The 24,215-nt window shown below is 40.5% G+C and overlaps 1 protein-coding gene across 2 annotated transcripts; it reads left to right on the top strand.

Moving 5' to 3' along the window:
- The first annotated feature begins 5,209 nt into the window (after nucleotides 1-5,209).
- Nucleotides 5,210-20,123, top strand: LOC105053374 (protein NETWORKED 1D). Of its 2 annotated transcripts, none has more exons than XM_019853304.3 (6): nucleotides 5,210-5,652; nucleotides 6,684-6,752; nucleotides 7,171-7,343; nucleotides 12,909-15,886; nucleotides 16,134-18,113; nucleotides 18,532-20,123. In XM_019853304.3, the coding sequence occupies exons 3-6, from the start codon at nucleotides 7,241-7,243 to the stop codon at nucleotides 19,684-19,686; spliced, it is 6,216 nt and encodes a 2,071-aa protein (XP_019708863.2). In that variant the 5' UTR covers nucleotides 5,210-5,652; nucleotides 6,684-6,752; nucleotides 7,171-7,240; the 3' UTR covers nucleotides 19,687-20,123. The 2 variants fall into 2 exon arrangements, with proteins under 2 accessions (XP_019708863.2, XP_010932797.2); XM_010934495.4 differs by having other exon boundaries at nucleotides 6,681-6,752.
- Nucleotides 20,124-24,215: the final 4,092 nt, after the last annotated feature.

The following is a 24,215-nucleotide window of genomic DNA, read 5'->3' as shown; positions in this document are numbered from 1 at the left end:
GCTTTTGTAAAATCAGGATGTTAAAATGCTCAACCGATCAGCGAAGGAACATTGTTAGATCATTGTAAATGGTGACATTCATCTCCCTATGTGGAAAGTTCATCAAAAATGGACTACCGAAAAACATAGGTATGGTCATGTCCGAGTGGTTCTGACTTCAATATTACTGGCTGGCTTGTAGGGTTGTTGCATCAGGATTTAATTAGATGAAAGAAGGGTCCCAAGATCCATTTCAGCAGTTCACACCATTACACAGAAGTTGGAGAAATGAGGCTTATTGGCATGGCCTGAGAACTCTCACCTTGTCTAATCATCAAACTCTTAACACGTATGCGCTAGTCTGTTTGCAATGAGAAGGCTAACCAATCAGATGTTATAAAGTTTGGTAAAAATTAAGATAAATATACAGTCAAATGGCCTACTAATGCCAAATGTGATGAATGTAGTCAAATAAAATTTGCCATGCGTCATTGTAGACAGTGAAACATGGTTTATTCCAATGTTATCAAAGCCATAATGTTCTTCAGAATATAACACAAATTTAAAATCTTAGTTGCATGAGTTGCTTGTCATCATTGACAGCTAACTTTGTGCAGTAGATTACATGCCTGACTTATCCAAGTTTTTAGTTTACCAATTAAGCAAACTACTTAAGAGCTAAACACAAAGAGAGCAGCTAAATGAACTTTTATTAGATTTCTCCAGCAAATCCATATGTGATTAATGGTTCCTATGATTTTATATAATTTTGTTTTGAGTAATTGAGCCAAATGGCTAGAAACGATCTTGGTTCATTCTTCTCACCAATCCACCTAAATATCTAGTCATAATTGTCGTCAACTCAATGGAAAATTGGTTAAATCATAGAAGATACATTTCCTTCACCCTACAGTAAAACTTCCAAATCAATATCAGCTTCATTAGAATTGTACGTACTGATATAATTAAAAAATCAGCAGGCTGATCCCAGAAGGCAAAAATTTTGATGTCATGGAGTTACAAATCCTTCTATCATGCATGAATGGTTATCAATTTCAACGGATGATCCAAAAATACTGCATATTTATATATAAATTTTGCATTTGGAATGCTGACTAAGCTGTCCCTCTTACAACACATTAAAGGACAAATATGAAAAGAAGAATTTAAAGTTCGGCAACCTTTTTTCCTAAGAGAACAAATCATCTAGTCAAAGGCAGGGTCCCTCCTTGACAACTATATCAAAGATCATAATTATCTCATTCTTATGAGGCCAGCAACAAACTTATCAAAGATCATACTTATCTCATTCTTGGTTACACTCTGACTCACTTCTTAAAACCTCCTCTTAATTTTATGATTTGTTTTTTTCTGCCATACTTTACTTTTATTGCAACGGTGACATATATTTGTAATTTTAACATTTTTTTCTAAAGTTACATTTGTATATATGTTTGTATGAGTATATATTTATGTATTTATTTGCATGCGAATGGTCTCATGGGTCATTATTGCAGGAATTTACACCAAAATATTCAGTGAAGCATATATGCAAGTGCTGCTCCTGCAATATCTTTTACTTCCACATTTTTTTTTGTGGTGTTTTGGTTATTAATTAAACTATAGAAATCAACAATGGAATGCGTAATGTTAAATATGCAACCAGCCAAGCCAACCAAAAAAGCATAATTAGGACATTGGTATGCAAAGAAGAGTAATTTAATACATGTACACAATTCCAGCCAACTTGCAGGTAAAAACTGTGCATCCTGCATATAAGACTAATGTGAGTCAGCCGAAAAGGCTACTCCACAACTAACATACGTGTGTGCACACGCACACGTGTGTGTGTGTGTGAGAGAGAGAGAGAGAGAGAGTTGAGCTACCAATACGAAGACAATTGTGATGATCAGGGTCAAAATAATGTAGTCTCTAAATGTAAGTTAGATAAGAACTACACCATTCAAATTAATAAAGCCTCTAAATATAATCAGAATTAGGTGACGGACAGTTTTCTAGTCATGATCTGATGTCCATCTATATGCAATCCAAATAGTTCGAAGAATTTGTAAGGTATGTTCATGAAGTTCCATACTAAGACATTTAACCAGACCCTTATATCTAATCTTCTCCTAACTGACGTATTTGTGTGCTCATCCATGAGTAACTTTATTTCCTTAGTTATCATATAAGTTTTGACCTCTGATTATTTTTTTCTGTTAACCACAGGAAGTGGTGCCTTCAATTGTAATCTAGTGAAACCTCTTGCATGTACATCTTGGATGAAGAAGACATGGCAAGCTTATACATTATACTAGTGTGATAAGACCTCCATGAAAGCAAACAACAGGTTTGGTTACACATAAAACTCACTTATTTTTGTCCCATATACAAATTGCATGAGACATGAAACCAAGAAGTTCAGAGTCTCATATAACTTTTGTCAAGGAAATCAGCTTGCTGATTGGTTCACAGTAGAACTACTGAAAACAAGAATTTTAGTGCGACACTTATCCTCTTGAGTTATTGTGTCTGTGTCAACATATGCTGCTGCTAGGATGCTCGCTGGATGAGAGTTTTTCCCTTTCATGTAATCAAACAACACTATATATGAGGAGAAGGAGTGTTAAACTTTTATACAGTGTCCTCAAACTGCATAAGACTCACACTAAACCTGGGGCAAGTAGCAAGTTCTCGACTTCTTTCTTTTCGGTCGTGCGAACATTTTGTTCGAGTGCGACGGCGCCGCCGTCCGCCTTTCAAATGCCACCGCACGTTGCGTCTCACCATCCTGTCCAAAATAGCCACAGACTTGTTGTAAATTACCAAACTGGTTTTTTTTTTTTTTTTCTTATAATATGAATATATCCAAAAAAAATCCAGAAAGATAATATCCCAGCCATCGGAGCCCTACAAAATCAGACTAAACCATGCCGGTGACGTTACTAGGTCAGCAGTTCCATTTAGCTCAAGATAGACATATTAAGAGTTACTAAATTATTATCATAGAAATGTGTGCATCAACAAGAATGATCATGATGTTTATTTTTATTAAGAAAATACTTTTTATATGTATACGAGGCAATCATGTTTTTGTTTTTTGATCTTTTCTTTTTTTGTCTCACCATCATGAATTTATAAAAGTTTAATTTTAAAAATATGATTTTTGAAAATAATGATAGTTATGCTGCACATAATAGATGAAGGATTTTGAGCACGTGATGATTCAACTAAATTATAAAATTTAAAAATTAAATAAATTAACTATTATTTTTAAAAAAGATAATAATTATGAATGGATGGCAGTGGATTGATGAATGATATACTTGAAGAGAGCTTGCAATTAAAATTTAGGTAGAGTACAAAGAGCGATTAGAATTATTATATAGAGATTGGGGATATCACCTAATAGAGACATCTAATCAAAAGAAGATAAGATAATTCTTTAAACAAATATATTGTAATAAGCACAATATAATCTTTGTTTTATTAAACGATCATGCTGAATGTTACTGGCAATTATAATATATTCTAATCATGGTATATTTGGTTTGTAAAAATTTTGAAAAATAATTTTTTGAAAATAATAAGCTTTTTCACTATTTGGAAGGTGGGTAGGCTAAAATAATAATTTTGAAAAATCTTTTTTTTCTTTTATCCTTTTTATAAAATATTGAACAATCAAACATGCTCTCAATGAACATCAAGTAACTATGTTTGTGCTACTTTTCACATCCAAGTTACTTTGAACCTAACCATACAATTTGCTCCCTCGGTTTCACGTAACTTTTGATTGAATCAATTGATGGATTAGCTTTGAATGTAAGGAATACAGGGTTGATGTAGCTAATTAGCATATGCAAGAGGATATAAGGTTTGGAAAGTCATTAAAAAACCATTACATGCTTCCAACATTCCACTCATGTTTCACAGCTAAGTGGTGCCATTTGTCCCTTAATAGCTTCAAACTAATTTTTATTATTAGAGGAAAATATGATACCGTGCCATACGTATAACAAATAAAGCATGTGCACAAACATTTGTATGTATGGAACTTATATTTAAATTTCTTTGATTGGTTTAATTTGCTCAATACTCATATGGGATTGGTCAAGAATTATCCACCCACTGCCTTTCTAAGAGAAATCAAAAAATAAAAGATTTATAGAACAACAACTTCTTCCATAGTTGCTTTCACGGCTATCTCGTACAGCGTTGATCTGTGTATAACTTTCTAAAGTAATTTTAGAAATGTTTTACACATTTTTTATGATACATGTGGCACAACAAATATAATTTTTTATGAAACAATAAATGACTAATAATTAGTGTCGAGTACATATACAATGTGATTATGTACAATTCATATTATGTTGGAACATCATTTTTGGTTCACCATGGTCCATTGGTGCTCCTCCACATTAATTATGTTTGAAGGTAAGAACCAGGTTAGGCAAGTAAAATGCAAGTCGAGTCAAATTCTGATAGAGTTAAATTTTTGTAACCCTAAAACTAACCTATTTATTTGATTAGTTAAACTTTCACAAACGAAGTCTCTCATTTTATTAAATAGATAATCCCAACCTGACCACATACCCATTTATTTAATAGGTTAAATTCGATTAAATAGGTTAAGTATATTTTAATTGGTAAAATAGGTTTAAACCCATTAAATAAGCTAAGCAGAACAAATTAAATATGTTAAATAGATCTTAAAAAGATTAAAAAATTTAAACAAGTAATATGAGTAGGTTCATAAATATATCAAAACAGATTAAATAAGTCAAAGATTTATACCTGAATGCAACATTTTTAATAAATAAGTTTAGATGATTAATCTATTTATCAACCAAACATATTCATATCAAATCTGAACATGCTTACGCAGGTCGGTGGCATGTCTAAATTGATACCGTAATTATGCTGCCATGTGGACCATGGTTGGAGCAATATCAAAGTTACAACCGTTTTCTACTACCCAAATGCCTAGCTAAACACTTTTAGCCCAGCAATTGTTATTCAATCACCAACCATGTTTGAGGGCTACATTGTAAATCTAGTCCAAAGCATGATGTTTTCCCTCGGCCGCCCAAAGCACGAAACCTAACCAGAGATTAAAAAAACAAAAAACAAACAGAATCTATTGGAATCAAATCCCAAGGCCATTTTAGTAAATCAAAAAGCAAACTTTCGGACATTTGACCCCTCCGCTAAGAGAGAACCGGAACTGAGGCAGGGAAGCACCCACCCGGAAAAAAACACCATGGAAAGAAGAATAAGAAGAATTCCTCTCGGCCCAATCGGTGCATTTTAATTCCAAGCTTCTATTTCTAGTCGAAGCTTCGAGCTTGCCCCTTCCCCTCAAGCTCTGCCTCTCTGGAAGGCTTAGCTCCTCAAATTTAGCTGCAAACCCCACTAAATCTCTGCTAAATCTCAGATCTAAAGATTAAAGATTTCTCCTTTCCTTGTTTTTGTCGCCTGTCTTGCCTGTTCTTGTGTCCAGCCTTTGCTTTCACAGTACAAAAAGTTAGAAACAAACAACACACACACACGGAGGGGGGAGAGAGAGAGAGAGTATTTGGTGCCGAAATGGGATGAGATTGGATGAGAAAAGCAGCTGGGAATTGCTCATTCGCAGCTGCTTGTTAGAGGTGGCTTCGTTTATTGTGCGTGGTATGGTTTCCTCCTCATAAATGTCGGGATTTTATAGTTTCTTCCTTTTAAAGATCGGATTTGTTTTTCTTGCTATTTTGGGATTATTGGTCTTAAAGATCTTTGCTTCATCGAATTTGGTACCACTATTCGCAAATCAAATCGCGAGTTTATATCTTACTTCTTTCAAAGATTCGATTTTTTTTTTCCTGTTTCGATCGATACCCGGTAGTAAAAAGATTCGATCTTTTTTCTTTTAGTTCTTCTTGGTGTTTGATTCAGTTGAGTTTTGGGTCTGATCGGAAATTAGGATTTCTGTTGTTCGCATCTCTCTTGCCTTTTCCACTGTATGGTCTTCTTTCACAAGATTGTTCTTCTTCCCTGCCCTCTGTATTCTGATCGTATTTTTCTTCGTTGTTTTAAAGCTTTGACTTTGCGGCTATCTATTGTTTTTTAAGATTCTGTGTTCAAAATTCGGCTGTATAACTGGATTTTTCTTAAATAAATGGAAAAGTCCGGGCTTCAGAAATACTTTGGTCTTGTACTCCGAGTGACTGATTTAGCTTTGCAACAGTCTTTGGGTTTAAAGGTTTTCTAGATTTCTGTTCATTCACAAGAAGGAATACCTTATTTTTGTTGTTATATTAATTGGATAAAGATTGAACTGCAAAAATAATCGAGAAGTTATTTTGGTCCTTCATTTATTTTTCCTGGTTATAAATTAGTTCTGCTTCCTAATTCTGGTTGGTCAAATCATTTCCATTGATTCTTTGGTTTTGGCCGTTGTCAATTAGGAGTTTCTAGCTATAAAAGAGAAGTTTTGGAGAGTTTTTCAGAGGAGGTTCACATCACTTAATTATTGTTGTTAATTGTTCAATCCCACAACCAATTTCTTTTCTTGATAAGTCCCATCGCTATCTGATATCTTCTCCCCTCCCCTTCCCTACTTTTTCATTGAAACCCAGTTGCAAAAAGCTATATTGTTGCATTTTAAATGATAGGATTGGATTTTTGTTGATGGTTTTGCTGATGTGATTCCTTTTCTCTAGAAGTAGCAGCTTGAAGTGTTTTCTGAATGGGAAACTGAAGATGCTGCCAATTCATTCCTGACTTCAAATTAGGTGATGAAATCTTTGTGTCTGTCTTCTGGTTTCTTTGTAACAATGCTTTCATGTTACTATATTTTTACCTTCTGCATCTTTTTTTATGTTTTTTTTGATGTAACTAATTCTTCATAGGTGACTTTGGCCGCAATGTTTCAAGTAATTTATATTTTTTTCAGACTTGTGCTTTGTAGATAAGATATTATTTATTCTCTTTTTGGAAGCTAATATTTAGTTCTAGAATTTGTGAATCTATACTGTGATTACTATTTCTGACATGTTTGTATCGATGCAACTGCCTGCTTAAGACTTATATTCATCAGAGTGGGGAAACACAAATCATCATGTTATTGTTGATATGTTGAATTCTGTGGCTGTGAAGTCGGTGCCTTGATTCTGACTTGGCTCTTGGTTTGTCTTGGATCTATCACATAAGGTTTAATTGTTGCAAGGATCGAGCTCTCACAGGATCAGAACTGATAGTAGTGCTTTGCCTGCTTGGATTCATGGCAACACTGCTGCATGGTGAATCAAGACAGCTGTACTCATGGTGGTGGGGCAGTCATATCAGCCCAAAGAATTCCAAATGGCTTCAGGAAAATCTTACAGGTATTTATATTTCTTATTCATTATTGTCATGTTTGAGGGATGCAGCTATGGACCTGATAACCTGCCAAGTGTTTGGAGTTCTGTGTTACCTGTAAGAAAACTTGTGTAAGGTCAATTATTATGACCTGATTATTGGGTATAATATTCTTGTAGACCAGTCGCTGTCTTCTGCTGGATATAACCGTATCTATGTAACCCCAAACGTACTAATAATGATTTAGTGGAAGCCTTAACAGGCAGCTGAGAGTAATAAGCTTTACTTCTGTCTCATACATGCTAGCATCACTCTAATCTTAGATGTCTGTGAGTCGTATCCAAACTTCTGCTTCCTTAGTTGCTTTCTTTCTTTTCGTCTTCCTAACACATGAAACAATAGTTAATTATCGTTAGATATTATTTTGGCCAGCTAGGTATCATGCTAATTTAACAAACTACGTACTCCTGTAACTCTTTTTATGTTTGCCTTTTCTATCATAAGTGTTACAGCAATGAAATCAAGATACTTCTTCTTGCATTAAATTCCTATCAATGATATTTACCTACTCAAATTTTTTGTTTATATGATTATTGAAGTCTTTGTTGTCTAAGAAGGTGACAAGCGAACTATACTGCGAGTAAGCACTGATTGAAGCTTGAGTTGTGAAGATTAATGGATCCTAATGAACCTATTTGATATCATAGCCTGGATACTGAAGTTCTTGTGATACAACTGATGAGAATGTCATGGTGAACTTTTTGTTAAAGTGGATCATACTTGTACCAAGAATATTTTATCAAATTTCATCGTGTATCTGAGATGATAAGTCATAATACAAGTCATGGTTATATAAAAGGGAAAATTGATTGTTCACTGTTTGCTAAAGACAATAAACATCTTCACAAGTTAGACAAAGTGACCACTGGATGAAACGTACATATCAGTTTACCAAATCACTAAAGAATAGTATCCTCCAGCAAAATGACTCTTAAAAGTAATTGTAGTTGCATAGAAAGCTTTCTGAAGATAAGGGAAACCCCCTCCCCCATACCATATTACTTATTCACAAGGAATGGGGAATCATAGATATGTTTTGGGGCAGGAGTGGGGGTGGGAGATGGGACCATTAGATCTTATATATAAATATCACATTACTTATTCACAAGGAATGGAGAATCATATATTTGTTGCCTCTGCTGGCTAGCATTTGATGTGATGTGCACATTGTGTCTTGTCTGCTTAACACTTAGCATGCACTGACACAATGTGCACATTGTGTCTTGTCTGGTTAACACTTAGCACGCACTGACACAATAAGATATGCAAGTTTGTCAAAAAAAAAAAAGATTTACAACCTATGAAATGAGATATATTACTTTATTCATCTTTTTTCTCCTAATTTAGACCAATTTAAACTATTTTATTATAATGTATAGGCCAAGGGTCGCAGTCTCGATATCGGACCCTCTATTGGTACCATCTTATTGCAATGTTGGTATACGGTACCATACGATACGGTATGACATATATCGGTATGGTATGGTACATACCGTATCGGACGGTATGGGGTGGTACGGCAAACACTACTATAAGCATTTATCAAACACACTTTGCTTTGACCTCTATATGTTTAGCATTATGTGCACATCATAGTTTCCTGGGGTTTGTGGTCCAAACTAACATTGTACAAAGGTATTAAGACTTTCATGGTAAAAACTGAAAGGACATATTCATTTCTCATTTGAAAATTGAAGAAAGTGGGTGCATCATGACCTATAAGTTCATAGGCCCTAGAAGACCTGGGTCTATGGTGCATAGGTTTCTTTGAATTCCATAATGCTATTTAAATTTAAAGCAAATAAAATATGATTTTATCGATTGCTTTTTCAAGAAAACCCATGTTCATGGCTATGATGATTGGAGCCTGTTTCAGGGATTAGCTCTTAAAATCTTTATTCATCTGATAAACTGGTAATTGGAACCATAAAAACCAAAACAAAATGAGAAACAAAAACTTTCAATTTAATGTAGGCTAATGAACTTTTATCATTATTGCTTCCAATTCATTAATTAAGTCTTCAAATTCTCAGAAAAAATCAGAAAAAAGGGATTATCAAAACTGCAGATAATCTTTAAAAAACACAAGGTTATATGGGACAGCAAGTGCGGGTTCAGAAAGGAGAAAACATAAAGTGCAAGCTTGTATTTTTGCATTTAGGCCTGTATCTTATATTCTAAAATTGGTATAGAGTGCAAATTAAGTTATGTCTTACAGCCGTTGCCCAGTAATATGGGCCCTGTGGTGGTATCCAAACAGCAAGAAAAAGAATAGAAAGTAACAAGTATAAGAGAGGACAGAATGGGAGTAAAAGAGGAGAGAAAGGAGATGCAAAAGAGAGGTGAGAAAGATTCTGTATGACCTACTTACATCTGTGCAGCATCAGCTCCTATTAAAATGGGGGTGGTCACTAATTATTAGGGCGAAAAAGACCATATTAGCCCTAATGAGTGACCGGCCGTATAGATATAAGGTTGAGCTTATATGGGCTTAAATAAAGGTCCAATAACAAGAACATAGAGCCTCAAATTCCCAGCAAGACATGATTACGGCAGATTAGGAAAAATGCATGGAGGAAAATCAGTTCTTTTGTGCATATTAATGTTTGGGCATCCAATGCTTCATCTTTAGATGGATTTAAATACATGGAGGAAACATAGTTCGATGCTGCTTAGCAAGTTCACATGACCCATTCACTGTTTTTGACATTTCTAGATAATTAGGTTAATATGATGCAGAAAATAGGAAATGATGGATGTCCTGAATGACAATGCCATCTAACCAAAGACTTTATGACTCAATGGAGTTAGAGGAACCACCATGAGGATCAAGAATATATAGGTCTCCTTTCTCACATCTCCACCTATTTTCCTCTTTGCATGGGGATCCTAAAATTCACAATGAGCAGGATAAAATGTAATAGCACAATTCACACTGACAGACAATAAGTTGCATGGAAATTTAGGAACATATGAGACTGAAGACAATGACAAGGAGGGTGAAGCTTGGATCTCTCCTTGTCCAGAAATAGGAGATAAGTTATCATCAGCCAATGTAACATGTTTGAAGAGGATAAATAACTAGGAGAAGAAAATAATTAAGGGAACCAATCACATGGTCAGAAGCCCTTGAATCAAAATCTAGGGGTGTGAGCAATAAGATGCATGGTGAGCAAATAGAATCCCTGACTGAGAAACAGTGGCTTTAGATGGAGACTTCTGCAAAAGCAGTTGATTATACTCTTCCGGAGAATTAGAAATCATATTACATGATGTAGAAAGCTTGGATGAAGCAGGTGATTAATGCCTGATTCATACTTTAACCCAAGCCAGCCTTCCGATGACATCCCACTTGCGTTGCACAATGTGATTAGTGCATCCATACTTGGTACATTTAATTGTGCTATTACCACCTCCCCTGTACAGCCACTGCGATCTCTTCCACTATCTCTGTGAACTCGTATATCTCTGCTAATAGAGATACATGCAGATTTTTCACCCATATACTGAGTAGGAGATGAGATAGATACCTGCTGAAGATGAGCATGCACAATGTTCGAAGAAGGAAGCTCACTACTCATGAATTGACCCTTTAGTTGATCATAATCTGAATTAAACCTAGATAGAAATTTAGCATCTCTAAAATCCTTGCTTTGCTTTCTTTGTTTTTCAATATCATTTATGAGAGGTTGGTACACATTTAACTCCTCCCAAATTCCTCTCAATCGACTATAGTATTCACTAAATGATTCATTTCCTTGCTGAAGGTGAAAAATCTGTTCATATTTTTCTTAAATTCGAGAGGGATTCTTTTCTGAAGAATTCATTTCTTTTGTAGTTTCTCAGAGTTACTTTGCTGTGCCATAGAACATTAAATTATTAGTAACACTAGGCTCCATACTATTCCATGACAAAGTCATAACTTGTGAATTTTCTCTCTGCCATTCTTTCTTCTACCATTACTTGATGGAGTATTTTCAATGAGATAATCATGTTTTCATTTTGCCTTCCAGAAAACTTCTACAGCTTTGGCCCATTGTAGTATTTCTTAGCTCCAGATAGCTTGATTCATGCACAAAATATATCACAAATGGAAATTCCTGCATTAGCATCACTATCTCCTCCCACCATAATCCATTAACAGTAAATGGAATCAATATGCAGCATGGAGTATTAATCACCAATTTAAGACAACTAAGGATCACAAGCACACTCGGGACAAGGAGATAATATGCAGATTCCTACAAATCATCAATCAAATAAGAACATGTTGGTTTCTGCATTACAGGACAGCAAACACCGAATTTACTGATTTCAGAAAGGATAAAGACATTTTACCATGATCTGGTTGTCCTGGTATTAATTCTTGATTGGACGATTACTCTTTCATGAAAAATCAATGCCTATTTGAACATAACCAGCATCCAACAGCATTCTTTCCTGGCATCACAAGCTTCATATAATGAAGAGGGCTGCAATCGATAGACAGCATACATGGGATTCACATCCCATGCACCCAGAGGAAATCACAGTAGCACAATCAAAGTCTTTCCTCATTTGTGATGTATCTATCACAAGTCCTGGAACCATGTGACAGGAACAGAACAGTCCTAAGTTGGCTCTGACACCATCTCAGTAACCAAACAGTGAAAAAAGAAATAGAAAATAAAAAGAATAAGAGAGGAATAGAGGAGAAGTTGGGAGAGAGGAGAGAAAGAAGATGCAGAAGAGAGGTGAGAAAGATTCCGTGCAGATTGCTTACGTCTGTGCGGCATTAACTCCCATCAGAACAAGGGGGCGGTCACAAATTAGAGCAAGAAAAGACTATACTGGCCCTAATAAGTGGTCCGTAAGATTTGCCATACTGGTCGATACCAATACGTACGAACCGCACCATGCTATACGGGTATCGAACCTATATATGGTACGTGGACGTACCAACACTCAGTACGCCGAACCACCAGATATTGTATCAGGCGTACTGACATTGTAATAGAATGGTGTCGGTACGGTGTTCCGTATAGAGAGAACAAAATTTGGTGGCCAGCCATAAACAATGCAAGGTTTAACTGCATTCTACTCATCTGAGGTGAACCTGATTGTTAGACACCTTATTCTTGAGGGTGTGCAGGTTTAGAGTTGCAACATGCCTAGGCCACCACATACTTGAGAATGAAAAGACATGATCAAGCACCCTAGGTGAATCCTACTGATGAAGAAGCCATGGCATCATTTTTTACAAGAACTAGGAGTCATCTATACCACATCATGGAGAGGAATCCATCACAGCAGAATAATTTGCAAAAGATGGTGCACATTAGGACAGATGTTATTACTGACGTGTTTGTAGTCAATTAAAACTTTTGGCATTAGTTTCCGTGATCTTTATTTTCTTAATAATTTTTAATATAATAAACTTAATTTATGCAATCATTTTTGTGTGGTACAAGAACTTTTCTTTTGGTTGGTCTGCTGTTAAGAGATACTTTTATGAATCTCATTGCACTGAAAACTTGAGCTTCCCTGCACAGATGTGGACATGAAGGTCAAGGCAATGATCAAACTCATAGAAGAGGATGCCGATTCTTTTGCAAAGAAAGCAGAGATGTACTACAAGAAACGGCCCGAGCTTATGAAACTGGTGGAGGAGTTCTACCGAGCATACCGTGCTTTAGCTGAAAGATATGATCATGCAACTGGGGCACTCCGCCAGGCTCACCGAACAATGGCAGAAGCATTCCCCAACCAAGTCCCATTAGTGTTGCCTGATGAGTCACCCACTGGTTCATCTGGCATGGAGGTGGAGCCTCAAACTCCTGAAATGCCTGCACCCATTCGAGCATCATTTGACCCAGATGAGTTACAGAAGGATGCACTGGGTGTATCATCACATTTTCATGCCATTAAAAGAAATGGGGCACTTTCTGGAGAAAGTGATGCATCATCAAGCAAAAAAGGTTTGAAGCAGTTGAACGAGATGTTTGCAACCGGGGAAGGTGCAGCCCATACAAATTTAACTGAAGGAAGAGTAGGAAAAGGCTTGAACTTCGAGGAAGAAGTAGGAAAAGTTTATGAGCCTAAATCACATAGTGAATCAAGAGATCTTGAAAAACAAGAAATTGTGGAGAAAGAGGATTCAAGTGAGGAGATGAAGAATCTGCATGAAGAAATATCATGTTTATCAACAGAGATCCAAAATCTGAGAAACCAAATGACATCAGAATCTGAGCGTGCTAATAAAGCTCAAAATGAAATTGAAAGTTTAAAGAACAGTCTCTCTAAATTAAACTCTGAGAAGAATGCCACTCTTCTTCAATACCAGTTGTCTCTTGAAAGAATATCAAGTCTGGAAAATGAAATCTCCAATGGACAAAATGAATTTAAAAAGCTTGGTGATGAGATGATGAGGGAAGTCATGAAGCTAAGGGGTGCTGAAGAACTTAACCAATCTCTGCGGTTGGAGCTGGACATGTCAGAACGGAAAGAGAAGCTGCAGCAGCAAGAGCTTAATCAAAAGCAAGATGAGTTAGAAAAAATTATCATTTCCTTAGAAGATGTACAAAAGCGATGCGCGGAGGCTGAAATGGCTCTGCAGTCCAGGGAGAAACTGTACTCCCAATGTCAGGAGGAGGTGAAGCTTTTGGGCTTGGAGATTCAAAAGATGATTGAGAAGTTGGAGGACATGGAATATAGCAATGTAGGTTTAGAGGAAGAAGTTCACAGGCTTAAGGAGGACAATGACAGTCTAAATGAACAAAATTTCTCTTCTGCGATCAAGATAAAAAATCTTCAAGATGAAATCATTACCTTGAAGGACACAAAGAGGACACTTGAGATGGCTCTTCAGTCCATGGAGAAACTACACTCCCAATCTCAGGACAAGGTGAAGGTTTTGGGCTTGGAGATTCAAAAGGGAATTGAGAAGTTGAAGGACGTGGAACAGACTAATGCGGGTTTAGAGGAGGAAGTACGCAAGCTTAAGGAGGAAATCGATAGCCTAAATGAACAGAATATCTCTTCTGCAGCTAAGATAAAAGATCTGCAAGATGAAATCATTTTCTTGAATGAAGCAAAGAGGACAATTGATCATGAAGTGGATGTCCATGTAGAAGAAAAGAAATTTCTTCGGCAAGAACTTTGCCACCTGGAAGAAGATAGAAGCAATCTACTGCAGAGGAACCAAGGACTTATGGAGCAAATAAAAGCTGTCAGTGTTAATGCAGAGTCCCTTCAGGAATTGGTATGCAAGCTTAAGAAGGAAATCGATGGCCTAAACGAACAGAATCTCTCTTCTGCGGCTAAGGTAAAAGATCTTCAAGATGAAATCATTTTCTTGAATGAAACAAAGAGGACACTTGATCATGAAGTGAGTCTCCATGTAGAAGAAAAGAAAGTTCTTCACCAAGAACTTTGCCACCTAGAAGAATATAGAAGTGATCTACTGCAGAGGAACCAAGTACTTATGGAGCAAATAAAAGCTGTCGGTGTTAATGCGGAGTCCATTCAGGAATTGGCACGCAAGCTTAAGGAGGAAAATGATAGCCAAAATCAACAAATTCTCTCTTCTGCAGCTAAGGTAAAAGATCTGCAAGATGAAATCATTTTCTTGAATGAAACAAAGAGGGCACTTGATCATGAAGTGAGTCTCCATGTAGAAGAAAAGAAAGTTCTTCAGCAAGAACTTTGCCACCTAGAAGAATATGGAAGTGATCTACTGCAGAGGAACCAAGTACTTATGGAGCAAATAAAAGCTGTCAGTGTTAATGCAGAGTCCTCTCAGGAATTGGCACGCAAGCTTAAGGAGGAAAATGATAGCCTAAATGAACAGATTCTCTCTTCTGCAGCTAAGGTAAAAGATTTGCAAGATGAAATCATATTCTTGAATGAAACAAAGAGGACACTTGATCATGAAGTAAGTCTCCATGTAGAAGAAAAGAAAGTTCTTCAGCAAGAACTATGCTACCTAGAACAAGATAGAAGTGATTTGGAGCAGAGGAATCAACTACTTATGGAGCAAATGAAGGCTTGCAGTGTTAATGCAGAGTCCCTTGAGGAATTGGTAAAGGAGTTGCAGAATGGAAACATGGAGCTGAAAGAGATCTGCATGAAACATGAGGTTGAAAAGGAACTTATTTTGGAGAAGCTAAAAAACATGGATCAACTTTTGGAGAAGAATGTATTCTTAGAAAATTCTGTTTCAGATGCAAATGTTGAGTTAGAACTGTTGAGACAGAACGTTGGAGCACTAGAAGCTTCAAAGGAATCTCTTAGCAGTGAGATTTCCACACTTGCTGCTGATAAGGCTTTGCTTGTTTCTCAGGTAGAGATCCATGCTAAGAGTGCAGAGAAGATTTCAGAGAAAAATACCTTCTTGGAGAACACCTTGTCTGATGTGAATGCTGAGCTCGAATGTCTTAGAACAAAGTTGAAGGAATCTGAAGAATCTTGCCAGTCTCTCAATGATCAGAATTCTAGTCTTCTTGCTGAAAAACATACTTTTGCCAAGCAGGTAAATGTTTCAAGATCTTCCTCTTTCTTGCTCTAGATTTAGATTGTTTTATTTGAATTTCTTGAGTAATTAATCATTTTGATATCATGTCTAATTTCTGTATGTTTGTATAATCTTCTTCAAAGTATTAGCTTTTTGGACAATGATTTTTAATGTTTGTCGTCCTATGTTACTTAATCATCTTTTTACTCTTTTTTTGTATGAAAGACTCTCAAAATAAGTCCTGATTTCCAAGTTTGATTGCCAGGTGAAAAGCGTTACAGAGAGTCTGGAATATCTGGAGCTTAGGTATGCGGCTCTAGAAGACAAGCACTCGAGTTTGTTAAGGGAGAAGGATCTTACACTCACTCAAGTCAAGGAGTTGCAAGATCTATTGAAACTAGAGAAACAAGAACATGAAACTTCTATCCAGTCATACAAGGGCCAAGTGGTCACTCTAGAAAACCAGATCCATTGCCTGCAAGAAGAAAGCCATCTTATGGAGGAGGAGCTGGAACTAGAAGAGCTAAAGAATATGAATGCCTTGCTTGACATTTTCATCTTGCAAAGAAGTTTGTGTGATATGACAGAAGGAAACTTGATTCTCTCCAAAGAATGTCAAAAGCATCTAGAGACATCTTTGTCTGCAGAAGGGCAAGTTTCACAACTCGAGAAGGAAAATCTAGTCCAGAGAGGAGAGATAATGTTGCTGACAGAGCATAATGAGAAGCTAAAAGAAGGCATATATCATGTGGTGAAAACACTTAATACCAACAATGTTGGATCTGTAGATAGAATCAATGGTGAAGTTTCGTTGCAGAATATGATGGTTGACATTAAAAGATTGCTAAATTGTATTTCAGATGCAGAGGATGAAAACCGGCATCTCCATATTCAGATATCAGTTCTTGTCACCCTTCTAAAGCAAATAGGAATGGATTTGGCTGATATGAGATGGGAAAAATGTGTCATGGAGCAGGAACTTCATGTCAAAACAGCAGAATTATTAACTTTGCAAAATAAGAAGCATGAACTCTTGGAGATGAATGAAGAATTGAGGCAAGTCTTAATGGCAAGCAACCAAAGGGAGGAAGTACTGAAAACTGAGATGGATATTCTTCATGGACAGCTATCAGTTCTGCAAGCATCTCATCAGATGTTGCAAACTGAAATTTGTGAGCATGTTGAAGAAAATCAGTCTCTATTGAAGGAACTTGACCGCTTGACGGAGAAGCACAATGAACTGGTGGATGAAAACAGTGTTGTTCTTGCAGAGGCCATGACACTGGAGCATCTCTATTTCTTCTTCAGGAGCCTTAATGCTGAGAGGATGTTGGAGTTGAGGTTGTTGAGTGATGATCTGGATTGTCTTCATTTGGTCAAAAATGACCTTGATTATCAGATCAAAGAACTGAATCAAAAAACAGGAGTATTACTGGCAGAAAACATGCACCTTAAGGAATCCATCACTTATTTGGAAGAGTTGAGAAGTCGTTTACTGATTTTAGAGTTTGACCTAAACACAGCGACAGGTCTTTGTGAAGAATTGCATCTTCAAATTGAATCGATGAACAAGCTGTTGACACAAAAAGACAGGGAACTTTCAGAAGCAAATCAGAAAATTCTGTCCACACAAGAAAAGAACAAAGAATTATGTACAGTTCTTGAGGCTCTTCAGCTGGATATTGTTATGGCTAAGATGGTAAAAGAAGAGCTAGAGAAAAAGATCTCACTTCTATCAGAAGGTAATGCCTTTAGGGACAAGGAGACTGCATGCCTTACTGAAGCAAATGAGATGATGCAAGGGGAGATAAATAGACTGCATGAAGAGGCTGAAGTGCTTATAAGAAGGGATGAGCATCTGACTTCTGAACTACAGAAAGAAATAGATGAAGTCAAGCACTGCGAAGGAGAAATTGCAGAATTATTAAGAGATGCTCAAACCTCTGCAGTTAATGCAGCACTGTATGAAGAAAAGGTATTTGAGCTGATTGTAGAAGGCGAGAGTTTTGATATTAGCGCCTTTGTGCAAAAAGAGATGCTCAATGAGGTAATCACTTTAGGAAATGCATATATTGGTGAGCTGAAGGAAAAACTTCTTGTCCTGGAGGGAGAAACTAGAGGATTAAAATCTGATTTGAATGCGTATTTGCCTCTTTTAATGTCTTTATTGGACAGTGTCACCTCTCTAGAAGAACATACCCTTTCACTGTCAAATCTTTATGCACCAAAGGATCACAAAGAACAGGTATTTGTTTCTCTATCATTGATGATAATCATCAAAGTCTTACTGAACGTTACTTTCATCTCTGTGTAGTGTTATATCAACTTTTTTATTTTTTAACATTTTACAATTGTTGCTTTAAGGATGAATGGACTCCCTGCAATAAATTCGTTACAGAGCATCAAACATCAAAATAACTTGCAAAATCTACTATATAATGGAAGTGCTTGAGTTGCCTGCAAATATGATTTTATTCATTTGTTATTTCATACTAAATGTACATTTTTTCTGATTCCCTGAATATTGGAAATTGTCTTAGTTTCTCACTGAGACCTAAGTCAGGACCTCGTGGCTGACTGGGTGAGACACAGATTGGGCACATTAATGAACATGAAATGACTGAAGCTTTATTTTTTAACACATTCAGCATGTCTTTTTGCAGGATATGACTTTGATGTTTCATCAGCATGATGAGAGCAGTCAACTGAGTGAAGGCCATGGTGCTGTGGTGCCTGCTGGAGTCCTAGTGATGCAGAAGTTGATTGCCAAAGTTGAAGCACTTAAACAGGTGATTATATATACTGGGAGTCTCTTAGAACAGGAAAAGTTTGCTTTCATTGCTAACCTAGAGGCTACAAGGAAAGAAATTGAAGAGTTAAAAGCAACTGCAATGGAAGGGAAGGTACAAGAGGGTTCGATCAGACAACTGAATGAGGATGAAGACACTGATGATGCTGAGTCTTCCAAGGTGAAGTATGAGCAGAGAATGAAAGATATTCAGCTTGACCAGGTTTCAAGTTCTTCACAACATGGGAATGGTGTTGGCTCATATGGTCTGAGTAAAATTGAAGATGCTGAAATCAATGATCAAATGCTTCAGTTATGGGAAACTGCTGAAAGAGACTGCAATCATGGGACATGGAAAGCATCATCAGTAGCTATGGAGTATGATATACAGGCTGTGGAGGACGACAAGGGTAAATGCCCTTCTTCTGAACTAGGGACTGAGAAAGAGTTGGGCATTGACAAGCTAGAGATACCCAAGAGAGTGTCTGAATCCCAACAAGAATGGAACAAGAGGGTCCTCGAAAGGCTGGCTTCTGATTCCCAGAGGCTGTCAGCCCTTCAGACAAGTGTGGAGGAGTTGAAGGGGAAGATGGAAAGCTCTCAAAAAGGGAAGCAAACTATGAATTCTGAATACGATACAATCAGCGCACAATTGAAAAAGGCTGAGAGCGATTTATCAGAGCTGATTGATATCACTGGCAAGTTGATGAAGAAGGCCAAAGACTATTCTGTTCCTTCCAATGATATAGCTATTGAAACTGAAGAACTGGGAAACATGGGAAGAAGGAAAATCTCAGAAGAGGCATGGAAGGGATCAGAAAAGATTGGAAGATTGGAGTTGGAACTGCAAAAGATCCAGTATATCTTGCTGAAACTTGAAGAAGAGCATGAGAACAGCCGAAGTAAAGTTGCAGACAGAAAAGCCAGAGTCCTTCTGAGGGATTATTTCTATGGAAGAAGAGACAACCCTAGACAGAAAAAGAAAAGCCCATTCTGTGGGTGCTTGAGGCTTAAAACCAAGGGTGACTAGTAATATCCTCTTCTTTGAATCATTTGAGGAAGTTCTTGTTTTTCACAGCAAAATCTGCTATCTTGACATGTAGCGTTCTTTCTCGGGAAAGAGGTACGAGCTCTTGAGCACCTGATTTTCACTACAGTTTTACTCTGTAGGCTGTTGTGAGAATTTTTCTTGGTTAAGTCCGCTGCATTCTGAATTGCTTAGCTTAAGAGGAAGTGTATATTTTAGGCCTAGTTTAAGTCAGTTGAGCTTCTTGGAGAACTTTACCCTTTTTTTGCTCTTGATCTCTTTTATTTCATACATTTGCACAAGTTATCATCTGAACACCCGTTATTATGGTTTAGTATGATGTTCTAAAAGTGAATGTTGCAGCTATATGCTGACAACTGACAGAGCCTTGAGATCATGAATTTCAAACTAGTTCTCTGCTCTACCATGAGCAAGCTTAATTAGTGTTTGGTTAACAGCTGGAGGTAAATTTCTTGTTCGTCGTTTTATGAAGCTTTCCTGATTTAGAGTCTGTTCAATGGAACTCATTTTGGATTGGTCTTGATGACTGTATTGTTATCAGATAAGATGCACGTGTATTTCTTCTGAGCCACCCTAGGGTAGCTATATCAAGGTTTTAAGCTGTTGGGGGATACCCACCGACCGACCGACTATCGGCCCGATCGACCGACTGGCGGCCCGACCAACTAACGGCCCGACCGACCGACTGGCGGCCCGATCGACTCCGACTGGCCGACAGACCGACGATCGTCGGTCGGGGCGACCGACTGACGAATACCATCACCGGCTAATTATCAGCTCACGACCGACTGAGGATACGTCGGGCGCACCTTTCCCCGACCGACTGAACCCGGAGGTCCGATGGCCGACTCACGGAAGGCTCGCCGACCAACGGAGGGGCCCGACACCACTCAACTGGCTACCGACTTTGGGTCGGTCGGCTTCTCCAACCGCCGTACAGCCGTCAGACCTTGTCAGCTCTGACACGGACATGCGGCGCGGTTACCTAGAGGCATTGTCCCGTCGAGGGCATTGTCAACCCTGGTGATTGGACAGCCACACGGCGACATGATATTTTCACGACGATCCTGACAGTCCACAGTGAGTTGACAGTTCCTCACTTGTCCGCGCCATTAATGACGGCGCCGTACCGTGCTCCACTATATAAACCGGGGAAGGCAACAGTGCAAAGGGGGGGATCCGCTCCGTCTCTCCCAAAAACGCAGGCTCGCTCCTTTCTCTCTCTCTCTTGATAAGAGCTCTCTGTCTACATTTCACTGTTGCCCAGTCACCTCTCTGACTTGACCGTCGGAGGGTCCCCGCCGGAGCCGCCTCCGGTCAGTGCGGACTTCATTTTGCAGGTGCACGCTCCCCGGCGATCGGACGACGAGGCGATTGGCCGCAACAGATTGGCGCGTCAGGTAGGGGACAGCATGACAAAGACAAGAGCTCAACGGTCGAGAATCACTGGGTCGGCAAGGCGCTCTTCCCGTCGGGAAGAGGCCTCCCCGCCACCACCGGCGGCGGAGCCTAGTTCTCCGCGCCCTGCCGTGACCACGGAGGTCCAGATCACGGCCATCGTACGGCAAATGACCGTACTGACCGACGCAGTCAAAAGCCTCCAGCAGCAACCGGCGGCCCGACCGATGCCCTCCAGGAGCAGCCGCCGACGAACGCGCCGATCCCTGTCGCCTCCATGCGAGCGCCCCCAACAGCGCTCCCACGGAGAAGAGGAGGGACGACCACGGCGCGACGACCGACGGTCCCGGCGGCCCTCTCCTTCCCTGCTGGAACGGGCAAGGAAAGAGAAGCGGCCGCGCACGCCGTCGGCCTCCCTCTCAGAATTTTCCGGAGACTCCACTCCTGGGGTCTCCCAGCATCGACGAGCGGACGACTACGAGCGACGATCTGAGGAAATCGACCGCCGACTCGCCCAGTTGCAGATGGACGGCCAGAAGTCTTCGAACGACGTCGACTTCCAGACCGCCCAACCTCTCTCCCGACTGGTCCTCGACGAGCCGATTCCCAGTCGGTTCAAAATGCCGCACGTGGAGCCATACACGGCTCCACCGACCCAGTCGACCACCTCGAGAGCTATAAAGCTCTCATGACGATCCAGAGGGCAACCGACGCTCTTTTTTGCATCGGCTTCCCCGCCACACTCCGCAAGGCTGCCAGGGCCTGGTATTCCGGTCTCCGATCGGGAAGTATCCATTCCTTCGGGCAGCTCGAGCACTCGTTCGTGGCCCATTTCAGCACCAGTCGAAAGCCGCCGCGAACGTCGGACAGCCTTTTCTCCCTCAAGCAGGGGAAAACGAGATGCTCCGACACTTCGTGGCGCGATTCAACGCGGCCACGCTCGAGGTCCGGGACCTCAACGAAGACATGGCTGTCTCAGCCATGAAGCGGGGCCTGAGGGCGTCCCGATTCACTTATTCTCTGGACAAGACCCTCCTCCGGACTTATGCCGAGCTACTGGAGCGCGCATACAAGTATATGCGCGCGGACGAAGGAGCGTCCGACCGACGCTTGGCCGAGCCCAGAGGCCCGAAAGAGAAGCGGAGGAAAGGTCGGGAGCCCGCCGAACCCAGCAGGCCCCCGACCGATAGTCGGGTCTCACCACCCCGACGAATCCAAAAGCCACCCCGGCAGCAGACTCCGAGGCCGGCACGCCCCAGGTACGACTCCTACACTCCTCTCTCCGCTTCCCGTGCGCAGATCCTGATGGAGATCGAGGGAGAGGAATACCTGCGACGGCCTCCGCCTCTGAAGGCAAAAGGCCTCGACCGTCGGAAGTACTGCCGGTTCCATCGAAGCCACGGCCACGACACCGAGCGGTGCATCCAGTTGAAGGATGAGATTGAAGCTCTCATCCGACGGGGGTACCTCGGCAAATTCTGGAAGGGTCCGCCGACCCAACCAGTTGCCGATCGACGCCCTCAGCCGACTGAAGAGGCGGCAACCAACCAGCCGACGGCCGGAGTCATCAACATGATCTCCAAGCGGCTGGGCTCGGGGACGTCTGCAGGAGGGGAGCCGACGAAAAGGCCACGCCCGGACGACGTAATCACCTTCACGGAGGACGACGTTCGGGGCATCCAAACTCCCCACGACGATGCTGTTGTTGTGTCGGCGATAATAGTGAATTATGATGTAAAACGAATTTTTGTTGATAATGGAAGTTCGACAAATGTTTTGTTTTACTCGATCTTCTCCCGAATGCGACTGTCAACTGACCGACTTAAGAGGGTCCCTGTGCCCCTGATCGGCTTTGTCGGAGACGCTGTCACGACAGAGGGAGAAATTACCCTGCCCGTGACGGTCGGCACCGAACCACGGCAAAGCACGGTCTCCCTCACTTTCGCGGTTGTCCGAGTTCCTTCGGCCTACAACGCCATACTTGGACGACCCGGATTGAACGCCCTCAAGGCGATCGTCTCGACGTACCATCTCCTTGTTCGGTTTCCGACCAAAAACGGAATCGGGGAGATGCACGGAGATCAACAGCTCGCCCGACGATGCTTCCAAATCTCCGCTCAAAGCGACGAGTCGAAGGGTTCTCTGACGATCGACAAGATGGACCAACGGGAGGAGGAAGAACGAGGTTCGCCGGTCGAGCAGCTCGAGGCGATCCCGATAGGAGAAAATTCCAACAGGAAAGTTTGGGTCGGGTCTCAATTGCCCGACGCCGAACGACGCCGACTGACGGAGCTGCTGACGGCCAATGCCGACGTATTTGCTTGGTCGGCAGCAGATATGTCGGGCATCCCTCCAGAAACAATAACTCACCGACTCAACATCGACCCGACGATGAAGCCAGTAAGGCAGAAGAAAAGGTCCTTCGCCCCAGAAAGGCAGAGGGCCATCGACGAAGAAGTGGACAAGCTACTCGAGGCAGGCTTCATCCGAGAATCCACGTATCCCGATTGGCTCGCCAATGTTGTCATGGTCAAAAAAGCCAACGGGAAGTGGAGGATCTGCATCGACTACACCGACCTCAACAGAGCCTGCCCAAAAGATAGCTTCCCACTTCCGAAGATCGACCAGCTGGTGGATGCGATGTCCGGATTTCGACTGCTCAGCTTCATGGACGCCTTCGTCGGGTACAACCAGATCCGGATGGCGCCTGAAGACGAGGAGCACACCGCGTTCGTGACTCCCAAGGGTCTCTACTGTTATCGGGTGATGCCCTTCGGACTGAAGAACGCCGGCGCCACCTATCAGCGACTCGTCAATAAGGTCTTCAAAGACCAGATCGGGCGCAACATGGAAGTGTACGTGGACGACATGCTGGTGAAAAGCACGCAGATCCCGGATCACGTTCAGGATCTCGAGGAGACCTTTCGCACCCTTCGACGACATCGAATGAAGCTCAACCCGACCAAGTGTGCTTTCGGGGTGACCTCAGGGAAGTTCCTCGGATTCCTCGTTTCTCAGAGAGGGATCGAGGCCAACCCTGAGAAAATAAATGCAATCCTCGACATGCGTCATCCGAACACCAAGAAGGAGGTCCAACAGCTGAACGGAAGAAT

The sequence above is a fragment of the Elaeis guineensis genome, chromosome 10, assembly GCF_000442705.2.
Source record: "Elaeis guineensis isolate ETL-2024a chromosome 10, EG11, whole genome shotgun sequence".
Lineage (NCBI taxonomy): Eukaryota > Viridiplantae > Streptophyta > Magnoliopsida > Arecales > Arecaceae > Elaeis > Elaeis guineensis.
Note: the sequence above shows the minus strand (reverse complement) of the source record. Positions and strands in the feature narration are given on the sequence as shown.